Raw genomic sequence first — 15,045 nt, forward strand, 5'->3', positions numbered from 1 at the left:
ACACATCTACAGCCATCTGATCTTTGACAAACCTGAGAGAAACAAGACATGGGGAAAGGATTCCCTATTTAATAAATGGTGCTGGGAAAATTGGCTAGCCATAAGTAGAAAGGTGAAACTGGATCCTTTCCTTACTCCTTATATGAAAATTAATTCAAGATGGATTAGAGACTTAAATGTTAGACCTAATACCATAAAAATCCTAGAGGAAAACCTAGGTAGTACCATTCAGGACATAGGCATGGGCAAAGACTTCATGTCTAAAACACCAAAAGCAACAGCTGCAAAAGCCAAAATTGACAAATGGGATCTAATTAAACTAAAGAGCTTCTGCACAGCAAAAGAAACTACCATCAGAGTGAACAGGCAACCTACAGAATGGGAGAAAATTTTTGCAATCTACTCATCTGACAAAGGGCTAATATCCAGAACCTACAAAGAACTCCAACAAATTTACAAGAAAAAAACAAACAACCCCATCAAAAAGTGGGCAAAGGATATGAACAGACATTTCTCAAAAGAAGACATTCATACAGCCAACAGACACATGAAAAAATGCTCATCATCACTGGCCATCAGAGAAATGCAAATCAAAACCACAATGAGATACCATCTCACACCAGTTAGAATGGCAATCATTGAAGAGTCAGGAAACAACAGGTGCTGGAGAGGATGTGGAGAAATAGGAACGCTTTTACACTGTTGGTGGGATTGTAAACTAGTTCAACCATTATGGAAAACAGTATGGCGATTCCTCAAGGATCTAGAACTAGATGTACCATATGACCCAGCCATCCCATTACTGGGGATATACCCAAAGGATTATAAATTATGCTGCTATAAAGACACATGCACACGTATGTTTATTGCAGCACTATTCACAATAGCAAAGACTTGGAATCAACCCAAATGTCCATCAGTGACAGATTGGATTAAGAAAATGTGGCACATATACACCATGGAATACTATGCAGCCATAAAAAAGGATGAGTTTGTGTCCTTTGTAGGGACATGGATGCAGCTGGAATCCATCATTCTTAGCAAACTATCACAAGAACAGAAAACCAAACACCACATGTTCTCACTCATAGGTGGGAACTGAACAATGAGATCACTTGGACTCAGGAAGGGGAACATCACACACCGGGGCCTATCATGGGGAGAGGGGATGGGGGAGGGATTGCATTGGGAGTTATACCTGATGTAAGTGACGAGTTGATGGGTGCAGCACACCAACATGGCACAAGTATACATATGTAACAAACCTGCACGTTATGCACATGTACCCTACAACTTAAAGTATAATAATAATAAATAAATTTAAAAAAAAAAAAAAAGGAGTAGATGCCTGTGACTTTGTTGCCCCATTGCACACATATAGAACTGAATGGCAGTAGGAGTATTATCAGTTAGCAAAAGAAATAATTTACAAGATAACTACTCCAGAAAGAGATGGGATAACATTTGAATAAAAGAAGCTCTTCATCAGAATAAGTATTCCTCATTACATGAGGATCACCATTTCCATGGAATTCTAAACACACAAATACCACACTGGATGGAGAAATTCTATGATTCTAAACATTCTTGTAAAGGATAATTTTCAATTCAGGCAGCAGGGTAGAGGCTCTTCTGATTATTTGGTGAAAGACAACAAAAAACCAATACATATTGGTCCTCAGAGCTGAAAGGACACTTTTAATTCCAATCTGGCTGATGTGGTATCATAGCTCAGCAATACTAAGGCTACCAAAAACAATGTACAGCACCTAACGAATGGAGAGCCTTTTCATAAAGCACTAATATGAATCTTTCAGTACAGCAACATTTTAAATACCTTATTCTAGTTACAAAAAAAAAAAAAAAAACTACTACACCCTCTTTATCAAATTGTAATACACACATTAAATGAGAGGTTCTCAAAGTGTGAGCCAGAATCTCTAAGATCCTTTCAGAAGATACATGAGGTGAAAATTGTTTTCATAATCATACTAAAACATTATTTAACTTTTTCATTCTCATGTTCCCATGAGCATAATGTAGTGGATTTTTGCAGAGGCTACATAATGTAATGTGTGATATCAGAATATACTGAATACAAAAGTATATATGGCAATCTAGCTGTCTTCTATTAAGCCAAACATTGAAATCATTTATAAAAATATGATACAATGCCACTCTTCATACTTTTCTGATTTTAGAAAATAGTTATTATTCATTAAAATGTTATTTATACTATAGTAATATGATAGATTTAGTATTTATTATTTTAAATGATTTGGGGCTGGGTGCAGTGGCTCATGCCTGCAATCCCTGCACTTCAGGAGGCCGTGGCGAGAGGATCACTTGAGGCCAGGAATTCGTGACCAGTCAGGGCAACATCACAGAACCCTGTCTCTACAAAAACATTCTTTAAAAAATTAGTTGCATGTGGTGACGCATCCTTGTAGTCCTAACTACTAGGGAGTCTGAGGCAGGAGGATTGCTTGAGACCAGGAGTTACAGGTTATATAAGCTGTGGTCATGCCACTACACTTCAGCCTGGGTAACAGAATGAGACTCTGTCTCTGAAAGGATAATAAGAAAGACTAAAAAAAGAATGATTTAATAGACACTTATTAAATTAATATAGTAAAAATTTTCAATTTTGATTCCTAATATAGTAAATATCAATAGAGCTCAATAACAAAGAAAAAGTATATGAGGTTCTCAGTAATTTTTTTTTTTTTTTCTTTTTTTTTTTTTGAGACGGAGTCTCGCTCTGTCACCCAGGCTGGAGTGCAGTGGCCGGATCTCAGCTCACTGCAAGCTCCGCCTCCCGGGTTTACGCCATTCTCCTGCCTCAGCCTCCCGAGTAGCTGGGACTACAGGTGCCCGCCACCTCGCCCGGCTAAGTTTTTGTATTTTTAGTAGAGACGGGGTTTCACTGTGTTAGCCAGGATGGTCTCGATCTCCTGACCTCGTGATCCGCCCGTCTCGGCCTCCCAAAGTGCTGGGATTACAGGCTTGAGCCACCGCGCCCGGCCAATTTTTAAGAGTCCAAAAGAGTTTTGAGAACAAAAAACTTGAGAATCATTGTATTAAAGCAAGCTAATTATTCTCCACCAAATTTTCAAAGGATGATAGAATCATTTCTGACGCAAATAAGTTCCAAAAACTACACAGTCTTCCCTCAGAAGACAATCTAGCCAAATAATTCACACTCCTGGACATCAGACACATATCTGGAGGTTCAGAAATGAACTTGCATGGGTCAAGTAATGCCATCTGCCTAGAGTCAAGAGATAATACTAACAGCAAATGTCAAATCACAAATGCTATAAAGCAGCAGCCCATCTGCACAAAAGCAAACTACGGTTGTATCAATAAAATCAAAACTCACTTTTTCCAAAAAGTGATTACACAGTAACTCTATCAATATTTATAGCAGCATTAACAGCTTTGCAAATAGCATGCAATATTGAAATAGTACTGAGATATGTATACTTCAATATATCTCCAATATGCCAGCCTTTCAGATCCCACTTTACATATTTCTCAAGTTTTTTTTTTTTTTATTAACATCTTTTCCATCTTAACAAGAACTATTAATATCAGAACTCACTTCAAAAACTTAATCCAAAAGATTTTCTTTAGGGTAGTCAGACATTAAAAAGCCAGGCAGGAAAAAAATAAAAATAATTAAATAATTCCCTGAATTGAGACCTCACTTTTAAACATCACTTTATTATTTGAAACATCCATAGATAAGAAGGCATAGATAAAAATTTATTTACTGATATATAAGGTATACACCTAAGTAAAAGTTTGATTATACAACTATATGGTGCAAACACTTGAGAACCTGGTCTGTGAAACATTATGTCTCATATATATTATCTCACAAATCCACACAGCAACACTGTGAAGTAAATATTTCACAAATTAGAGAAATGGGGTTCACAAGAGCTTAGTAATTTGCCCATAGTCAGTAAGACATAAGCAAACAGAGACAAAATTTGGCCTGGCTTTATAAGAAAAGAAATTCCTTCAAAGAGCCTTGCCAGTTAATGTTCTTTTCTTCAAAAAATCTGATGGCATACTAGATAGCAATGGTAGATCTATGCTGAGAAAAAAAGTCCCAGAATTTCTACCACTCTCTTGCTTTGTGACTTTAGTAAACAACTGAACCTCAGTTTTCTTCACCTTTATAAAGAGGATATCATTCCTACACATTGCAGGACTGTGAAGAAGCTGGTTAGGTCAAAGAAGAAAGCCTGGTTCAGGTCCATACATAACAGGCACTTAAAACCTGGTAGCTTTACTATTGTTAATACTACTACTTTCTAGGGTAAAATTTTCTGTTGAAATTCCATTAATTATACCATTCCAATAGAACGAATCCTACTGCTACAATTCTGGTTCTGAAACAGCAGCAGCAGGAAGATAATCTCTACCAATAATGGACAGGTTTTGATTAAGAAAATAACATGGAGTATTCAAGTCTTATTCACTTCCAGGTGTTAAAATGCACTTCTAAAAGTGAATACAATTCAAGAACATAAAGAACCTTAAAGATCTTCTAGCCAATCAAATTCTAAGGCTTAATCATAATGCCTACAGTCTTACCTGGAATATTACAGAAGCCAAAAGAAGAAATGCTCTTAGAAGAAAGTAACGTAGAGGCTCAAGGTAGGGAGGGAAAAGGGGATGATATTCGCAAAAGCTAAGAAGCGTGTTATTTTATTAGTACAACATACAGGAGAACACAAATGTACTTTCTAACTCATCTTAAACAGGTCTAAAACATGAGAACATAGATGTACTTTCTATGTAATAAATTCCCTGAGGAATTATTAAAACTTATCTTAAGCAGGGTCTAAAAGTTTCATCCTTTTATTTCAGTCAATTCCTTATTTGAAACTCTAAAAGGAAAAGATCTTGTTTCTAAAGAAATTTTGAATTAAGAGTAGATGTCAATAATTCCCCTACATAAATTTAAGATGCTTAGCTTCAAAACACAGGAATATGTACAAATCTACTTAAACTCCAGTGCACCTGTGTACTTTGTCAGAATGTCTGAATTTACATCCTGGATCCACTATCTACTCTGTAACTCCAGACAAATTTCCCAGCATCTCCACACTCAATTTGCTAATCTATAAAATATCTGCCACCAGCAATCAATAATCTATGGGGCTGACAAAGCATTTACTCAAGGTACCAGCAAAGCAGACCAGGAAAGTTAGAAAAACTTCTCAAAAAGGAACTTGATGTTTGAAAAAGACATCAACTTTATCACCATGGTAATAAATGAAATTTTGTTAGATTTTCTTATGTTTGCTTTAGTATGCTATTTTTTAAAAAATTTTCATCACATATGGGAGGGGATGAGAAATGCCTCAGAGTGTAACCTTTTCAGTTCTTAGGGCTTCTAACATCTTAATCTAGCACTGCCTATCTCAAAGCACTGCTATAAAGATTAAATGAAGTCATGCACATAAAGCACTTAACATAATGCCTTGTCATGTAATAATGTCAGTTATTATTATTACTATTGTCATTAGTCTTATTCCTCTCCACGTTTCAGTCGGAAACCTTCTCACACAGTCTTTGTGGCAAATGTAATCATATGAATATACTTTTTATTCCCATGTTTCTAACACTAGTTTAATAATAAAATAAAGGTCTTTTTTAAAAAGATGTTTAATAGCTAGCCCTTAAAAATGGCTTTATCATCAATTAGTCATTAGGTCAATAAACTATTCAGAGCTGGGAAACCACAAGTTGAGAAGAATTTTTGCCATCAGCATAGAAGTAGCTTTATATGCTTATTATATGCTTTTCTTAGATTATATGTAAAAATATTCCCATTTTTACATTTCTGGAGCAAGAGCACACAGCATGCTACTTAAACATTCCTATTTAAATAAAGACTCAAGTAAAAGCTTAAAAAGAAATAGAAATTAACTGTTATCATATGAACTGATTGATTATGCTCTTTTTAATTATCCTCTTTCCAGGTTTAAGTATGTAGAAGTAAATAGAAAACACATAAGGTATAGCACACCCTAAAGTGAAAACAACACTGGTCAAGAACAATTGTAGTGAAACAACTGTAGGGAAACAACTATAGAAAACTACCAAAGCATCACTTGAAAATTATACCGAAAATTTGCCAGAACAACAGAATGTAACATACAACAGCAAAGAATTATATCTAAAATATAAATTATGAATAACCCAAACTGCAGAACAAAAATTAAGATAATGATTCATTTTTATACACAAACATGAAAACCAAAACACTGACTATATAAAACCATATAGAACTACCACTCAAGCCACTGACAGGATGTGAAATAATAACTTACATGTTAAACTAACCATTAACCCTGGTTGAAAAAAATCATTGAACCAAACTATGTAGGCTTCAGGGTGGCTTGTCATATACCTTAACAAGGTGCACAGCCCTCACCTCCTTTGGCTCTTACCTATCTGCATACCCTTGTTTCTCAGCACTCCACCTTTGCATCTTGCATGCTTGCTGTACAGAGCTACAGCTCTCTGAAAACAGTGTTCAAGCCTGAAATATGCTTACCTTTCTGGTCCATTTGAAAGAGTTAAATCTAGTCATATCTGAAGACTTGGTTCAAGCTTAACCTTCTCTATGCATACTTTTCCTCATACTAACACCTATATAAAATCTATGACTTGTTCTTTTATGCACCCATTTTCTTTGCATGTACTATTATAATACCTATGATATTTCAATAGAGTTACTTGTTGACACGTCTCCTCCTGCCAGACAATTAATTCTGAGAACAAGTTTACTATCTTATTCATCCTTTTATGTTCAGTAAATAGCACTGTACCTAGCAATACAATAAGCATACAGTAAATATATGAAAATGAAGCTATTATGAAAAAAATCTAGAACAAATATTCCCCTTCAAACAATCAGATTCAGTTACATACTTTAAAATTGTGGTGAAAGACTAAGAAATACAAACTTACTATAGATACTCAGAAGTGAAAGTAATGGGTTTTATGGCTCACTAAGAAAATAAAATATCCATTAATTAGATACTTATAAGTTTCAGTTTACTATAATCATAACTGGATAACTGCTATTATGATGAGCAAATATTAGTAAAATTTTCTTCATAAATCACAGTTTTTAAATATTATGTTCAGAATGTTAGAGAAAATTTAATAGTGTAGAACAGATCTGATATAAATTAAACCAAATGTAAAACATTCAAGGTAAATAAGACTGATCACAGAATTAATGATATAATACCTTACTTCCAAACTAACGTTAGTCGGCATAACACCTATCACTACCATGGGTTAAGTCCTCCAATACCTACTTAGTTAATTCTCTTTTCTCTGAAAAATACAGCTAGTATTTTTTCTGTATTTCTGATACTTAATGTGATTTAAAAATTCTTAATTCCAATAATAACAACGAAAATAATCACAATTACCACATAATCATTATTTACTATGTTACTTACCATTTTGCATATATCATATTCAATCCTTATAACAATTCTCTGTCTTGATATTGGTGTCTCCTTGAGATAGCCCAACAAGAAAACTGAGCTTCTGAGATATTAAGTTACCTAAAGTGTCACAACCAGTAAGTGGAAAGGGAAGAACAAACTGATTTCAAAGCCTGTCCTTTCTACAACAGTAGGCCATCTCTCTTAATCTTTCATGAAATATGTTACTCATTGAATTTGTCCAGTATTAAAATTAAGTTGACATCAAATCAGCACTGTCCCAGTAACCAGGGCATGTGGATAATCAACTATTGCCTGCTGACTCCTCTGCTACACTCATTACACTTTCAGACCTCCTGTAACTATCCAGTGGGAACGTATATACAGGCCTGCTATGTGAAACCATTTGGCTATAGATTCAACTACTATACAGAACATTAAAGAACTTTCTTTGCTAACCAACCATGTTTAAAAACACTATTTCATTAAGATAGTTTACATTAATATAAAAAAATCAATCATTTCAACTATACCTCATCCTGAAGTTCATCACCACTTTTAATAGAAGCAAGCATATCATACAAAGTACAGCAAAGATCTTCTACTCTTGGCACTTCAGTCATTTCCTTCAAAGTTGAATTTAAGTACTTTTCAACTTCACACCACAAAAAGGAGCCATTTGTTTTTTCCACAGGCTTGAGTTCTGGGGTGCAAGCCTCCTGGAGATGTTCATTCAGAAACTTCTTGTAATCTAGGCTTATAGTTTTCTGAGTTTCACCATTTATTGGCAGTTCGTCAAAGTGGTCCAAATCATGCATGTCAAATGAAAACGCTAAATTTTTACCAAAAAAAACCCTATCGCCATGTCCTTTTTCTGTCACCTGCACAAGAGCAGTAAGATCATCTTGACTAAAGTGAGAAATAATTCGATTAGTAGCATTACAAGCTGCAGTGGCAGATGATGATGGAAAGGGGCCAAACATCTGTTTGATAGCCTTTGTTTCCTTGTGACCAACAGAGTCCTTCAAGTGAAATGTCATGAAGAGAAATGCAGCCCCACTTTCAATTGCTTCTCTGCCATTATCAGTTCCAACTATTCAAAGACAAAAGAAACAGTATTAGCTCAATTGAATCATGGTTCAAGTTACGATCTTCCAAAAAATTACCACAAATATTCTCCTGAGTAAATCTAACAGTCAAATCATAACAACAGACCAGGTGTAGTGGCTCCATATAATCCCCACACTCTGGAAGGGCAAGGCAGGAAGATCATTTGAGTCTAGGAGTTCAAGACCAGCCTGGTCAACATGGTGAGAACCAGCTCTACAAAAATTTTTAAAAATTAGCCAGGCATGGTGGTGCGCACCTCTAGTCCCACCTACTCAGGAGGCTGAGGTGGAAGGATCACTTGAGCCTGGAAGGCTGGGGCTGCAGTGAGCCATGATTGTGTCACCGTATTCAGCCTGGGCAATAGTTGTGAGACCTTGTATAAAAAACAACAAAAACATAGCAATAAAGATAGCCAATTTAAGGAGCAGGCACCAACCCATTCCTGAAAAAGTATTTATTTCCCAAAGAACTACTTTAGGTAAATAAATCATTATCAGTAATTATTATGTATCTAAGTACAGAAACTACCTAATAACAATCCTTACCACTTCTTTCTAAAAACCACTTGAGGCACTAGCTAAAACTCACTTTAAAACTAATTTTAAAGATTGATTTGATGAGCTAGTTAAATAAACCAAAGTAAGGTACAGAAAACAATCTGAATTACAGACTTTTGGAACTTCAAGGAAGCCTCAAAAACCTGTAATTTTCTTTCCAATTTGTACCATAAACCTGAGATGGCAAGAAATATTTCTATAGTTGTCATTCAAAAACATTTAATACCATCAAGGATATTTATTAAGCTGAAGATAAAGTTAGTCATATTATAAAATAAAAAAGAACGCTCCTGTTTAAAAGAGGCTAGAAGTAAATACAAGAAGAATCAGCCTCTAATTTATTTAAGGCATTTTCTCATATCCAATTTTCTCAAATAAAAAAAGAAAAGCATCTGTATTTCTGACATGGGTTTCAAAGAATATTCTTAGGGAAGAAAACAAGAATTTAAATCTTCAAAAGGCCCCCAAAGCCTATGTGACTTACCTAAATACTGGTAAAGTTAATAATGTAATGAACACTGGTATCTTCCTAAAAAACGTGACTGCAGTTTCTCCCGCCTGTAATCCCAGCACTTTGGGAGGCCGAGGTGGGTGGATCACCGAGGTGGGTGGATCACCGAGGTCAGGAATTCGAGACCAGCCTGGTCAACATGGCAAAACCTCGTCTTTACTAAAAATACAAAAATTAGCTGGGTGTGGTGGCACACACCTGTAATCCTAGCTACTCAGGAGACTGAGGCAGGAGAATCGCTTGAACCTAGGAGGCGGAGGTTGCAGTGAGTAGAGATAGCGCCACTGTACTCCAGCCTGGGTGACAGAATGAGACTCCATCAAAAAAAAAAAAAAAAAGAAAGAAAGAATAGGAAAAAAAAAGGAAAGAAGGAAGGAAACATGACTCCAATATCATTATTCACAAATCTTCAACAGCTTACTATAGCTTGATCCAAGCTCCTACACTACCAGAAGTTGATCCCAGCATTTTATTTTCCAGTCTTATTAGCTATTATACATTTCCTGCTCCAGCCAAAAAGAATTTCTTAACCAAAAACCATGTTCTACCCCACTCTATGCCTATTTCTATATCATACTGATTCTTCTTCAAGGCCTCTGATTGTTCAAATCCTACCCATGTTTCAGAATACAGCTCAACCGCCTCTTTCAAGATGAGTACAACGTTGAGTACATTGTAAATGGTACTGATGACAATACCACTGTAGTATTCTTCACTGTACTTAGCCCCAAATAGGTGGCTCCACAAAGATTAGTTGATTCAAACTAGACTCAGGCCTCACTGACACCAGGCTAGTATTTTTATACTACACCAAACTGCCTCAGTCACTTTTTACTTTGTCTGCTATTCAGTCATGTGTAGAAGATTAACAATGTATATGTAGGAAAATAAGCAATTTTACAATGTATGTTTCCAATTTGTTCAAGTATGAAGTCTACTTTTACTGTTATAAATAATTTACACAATTATCTGACATACAATTATTCTTTTAGTATTTAAGAAAATATCTGAAAATCTTCTATAGTGCTTTTAAATTAATTCAATAGCGTTTATGTATATTTATTCATTCTATACATTTTACTTATAACTTGTAAAACAGGTTTTGAATAATTTGGGGATTATGGTGCTTCTACAGATAATTTAAAAGGTCTGATACGACTGATACTAAAGTCTGAGCAAAAATGGAATTCACATTTACAAACATTATCTACCATTTTAAATATATATTTTTTGTAAAGATAGTATTGTTATCACTTTACATCTTGGGATTTTTTTAAAAAATAATAATTTACTAAAAACTTTCACATAATTATCTCACTTTGTCCTAACAAAAGTATCTCCATTTTATAGATGTTAAACGGAAACAGAATTTGAGTAATTAGGGAAAGATCAAATAGCTATTACGGTATTAAACAAGATTAACAGTAGTCTTCTAACTCCTAAACAAATTATTTCCCCTATGTCACACTGATTCCCTGTAAATTCCTAGAAAGTAGAACTTATTTCTAATTCATGTTTACAAAGTAAATTTTAAAAATACATAGGTCACCTTAAGAAATAAAATAGTTGAAGAATAGCCTTATTATGTAATGTAAAAGTGTATTTAACTTAAATATCCATTATTAGGTTACTGGTTGAATTCTGATATAACCACATATTACATTCACTAAATATAATGCAGCAGATTTATGTATCTTGCCTTTAAAAAGTCCATTAAGAGTGGGTGAAAAAGTTATAAGCCCATGTTTGAAGAGAAAATAATTGTAGACTCATAGAAACATCAACAAAGATCAAAGGCAACTTTTTTGGAGTTTCAAATTTTTAATAACCATTAACTTAAAACTATAATTTCAAAAATCACAAATACTTAAAAATATTTAAACCTAGCTGGGTTGTGGTGTTTCATAAATGTTAATATTCTACCCTAATTACTAACTCTCCTTCTGCACAACCTATGTGAAATGGACACGTGTTCATATCACAAAGCAGTATCTCAAGAGAGAATCTCTATATGCCTTACTGTCTGGGAGTTCCACTAGCCAACACTATTTGTTGACATGAATGGCTACACAACAAAAATAATGACTACAGCAGTATGAAAACAATGAACTTTTTCAGGACACCAAAACATCAGATGGTAACGTCCACTTCCACCACCTTCCTGCAACCACATCTGCTTGTCTTTCCTAAGGGACACCGACATGCTTTCCAGCACGCTGTCGGCATGAGATGACGTGTTGGCGTAAGAGACTGGCTGTTAGCACGCTGCCCGGATGAGAGTGCGGATCAGATTGGAGCAGACGAAGGACCCCAGGTGCTGCGGCAGCAAAGGATGCACCACAACTTGCTGGTACAGCCCACTCAATGTTTTTTTGGTGACTAAAATGTATGAAAAGAGTTTGTAAAATGTAGACAACACATCTGACGAAAATGATGTAGTCAGTTGTCTAATTAGCCAAAGCTATCCAAGGCCCAACCTACCCTCAACAAAAATGTAATTGGCAGGGAAATACTAAGCGATTCTCTATGAGCAGGCTGAACCACCACCCAATTGGCCACATCAGAAGGGGGAGATGGGACGGCTTTGGACAACGCGTGTGGTTACACTTCTAAAGTAGAAAGGTGTTATAGTCATGTTCTTGTTTTCTGACACTAAATCCAAAATTGAACATGTTACATTAACTGTGAGAATCCTGTTCCAAAATAGCCTTTTGTTCACTTCTCTTTATATTCTATACGTAATTTAAGTAATAATACAAACGATTAGGTTTATGATCTTTGGTAAGTTAACATTTGCACCCAATTCTTAAAGCTTTTTCTGTCTGCTTCATATCAGTCACTATGTTCACCTTTAGAAGAGGAATCAGGATTTTAAGTTTAGATTTGGCCACAGATAAATTGATACACTAATCAACTGTCGAAAAGTTTATATAAAACTTAAGAACTCCAAACTTTTAAAGAAACTACTCTAGAAACCTACATACTTGGGTATCTTTCTGTCCATAAAACACTGAATAACATAAGCTGTAAACCGGAAAACTGGCTCCGCCCACCTGGCACTTCAACTGTAACACATTTAAAAGGATGCACTTAGAAAGTCCCTACAATACTTTTATTAAGAAGAAATACTCATCCTACTTTGCAGTTATATTGAGAGGAAATGGGCTGTGAAATGCACAGTAAACTACAAGGCACTTCCCAGAATTTTTAAAAAAAAGTCAAAAGTGAAAGAGGCTTGCCAAAAATCACAGTTAAGTAGCAAAGCATGATCAGAACTCAACTTGGCTGGCTGACTGGTGCTCTTTTATTATAAATAATTTTCAAACTTTAAAAAAAAAAAAAACCTTACATAGAAACTAACCATATATGGTTTTATAAAACTATATATTTGGTTGTTACTATAAGATTCTAAAATAATTGTTTTAAAATCAAAGAGTTAAATGATGTTTACAATTGTCAGTCATCCTCAACACACAATTTACATCTGTTTTCTTTTGATTCAAAATATTAAGAATTAAATGGTTTTAAGTTGTCACTTTTTTCTGTAGCCTACTTTAATAGTTGAGGAATCTTGGGAAAAGGATGAGTAGAAAATTTTAAAGATTGAAATAAAATATAAATCACTTGCATCCATAATTGATAAGTATTTTTTTATTTTTTTGGAGACGGAGTCTTGCTCTGTCACCCAGACTGAAGTGCAGTTTTGAGACGGAGTCTTGCTCTGTCACCCAGGCTGGAGTGCAGTGACACAATCTCGGCTCCCTGCAACCTTCGCCTCCTGGGCTCAAGTGATTCTCCAGTCTCAGCCTCCTGAGTAGCTGGGAGGACAGGCACACGCCACTATGCCTAGCTAATTTTTATATTTTTTTGTAGAGTCGTTTCACCATGTGGCCCAGGCTGGTCTCAAACTCCTGAGTTCGGGTGATCCACCTATCTCGGCCTCCCAAAGGGCTGGGATTACAGGCGTGAGCCACTGTACCCAGTCAATAAGTATTCAATTTAGAAGCTGTCAATAAATGAGTTCCTTGACCAGTTAAATCCTCAGAGATTCGCTGATTTTTTTGAATCTGGTAAGTATTATAATGTTTTATTTTAAAAATATGGCGTGTTTTCTTTTGCCGGGCGCGGTGGCTCAAGCCTGTAATCCCAGCACTTTGGGAGGCCGAGGCGGGCGGATCACGAGGTCAGGAGATCGAGACCATCCTGGCTAACATGGTGAAACCCCGTCTCTACCAAAAATACAAAAAACTAGCCGGGCGTGGTGGCGGGCGCCTGTAGTCCCAGCTACTCGGAGGCTGAGGCAGGAGAATGGCCTGAACCTGGGAGGCGGAGCTTGCAGTGAGCCGAGATCGCGCCACTGCACTCCAGCCTGGGCAACACAGCGCGAGACTCCGTCTCAAAAAAAAAAAAAAAAAAAAAATATGTAAAATACAGGACTTTACCTACAACATTAGATACAACAAAGTACATTATTTAACAAAATACAAAAATGATTCAACTTGAATATAAAATATATCATGTCTCCATAATTTTTCCGTCTACATATTCCTGTTCATTTCCAATTAGTGTAATGATTAAACAAGTACAATATCTAAACTAGTCTCATGAATCTTGCTAATATTTTCCTCCTTTTTACAGAAAAACTCAGATACAGAGATTACAAAACATACTGATGCTACAAGAATAAGCCAGGTACTTTTTTTTTTTTTTTTTTTTTTGAGGGAGAGAGTATTAAAACATCTTTCAAATGATCACAAAATTATCAAACTTTTGAGCTAACAGAGGTAGGCATTTTCCATGTGGCTTTTGGGGGAATAAAATGAACAATTTCTGTGATATAATTTTAAAATTGCGTAAGTAGTGTAATTTAGTATAATAAGCCTCATGTATTTTAGAGTATATAACTCTTTCTGTGCATGAAAGCACCTTTAGCAATACCTTGCATTAAACAGGAAACATATTCAAGAAATGTTCAATATAGTGATTTGAAGGAGTTACTTAAATGTTAAAATTATTACTACATTTACATAAAAACTGTTGCCTTTGGGATGAGCAAATAAAGGAAAGCAAACAAAGATATTTGTTAGAAAAAAATAGTAGTAGTACAAAAGATTGAAATTAGTTCAAGGCATTTCCCTATGTTTTAAAAACAGCCATTTAATTTTATGTACATTCATTACAAAATGTGAATACTCAACTTGCAACTTTAAGGCAGCAACCAGCCACTATATTACCTTTCCAGTAGTATAAAACCCTGCATCAAATTACAATGTAACTTCCCAGGCAACCAAATAGCTAACATAAAAGTCTGAATTAGACTTCATATAAAAGTTTCCTATAATAAAACCATCATTTTGAGCATCACTAAGGAAATTAAAAC

At 35.3% G+C, this 15,045-nt stretch overlaps 1 protein-coding gene across 1 annotated transcript in view; it reads right to left on the minus strand.

Annotated features, from left to right (window-relative positions):
* ASCC3 (activating signal cointegrator 1 complex subunit 3) overlaps positions 1–15,045 on the minus strand; it is a 392,325-nt gene that overhangs the window by 351,937 nt on the left and 25,343 nt on the right. The window contains exon 4 of the mRNA XM_025383070.1: positions 8,021–8,580. Within this exon, the coding sequence (XP_025238855.1) occupies positions 8,021–8,580 (560 nt within the window). The remainder of the gene's footprint in view (positions 1–8,020; positions 8,581–15,045) is intronic.

This window comes from Theropithecus gelada, chromosome 4 (assembly GCF_003255815.1).
Source record: "Theropithecus gelada isolate Dixy chromosome 4, Tgel_1.0, whole genome shotgun sequence".
NCBI classification, from domain to species: Eukaryota; Metazoa; Chordata; class Mammalia; order Primates; family Cercopithecidae; genus Theropithecus; species Theropithecus gelada.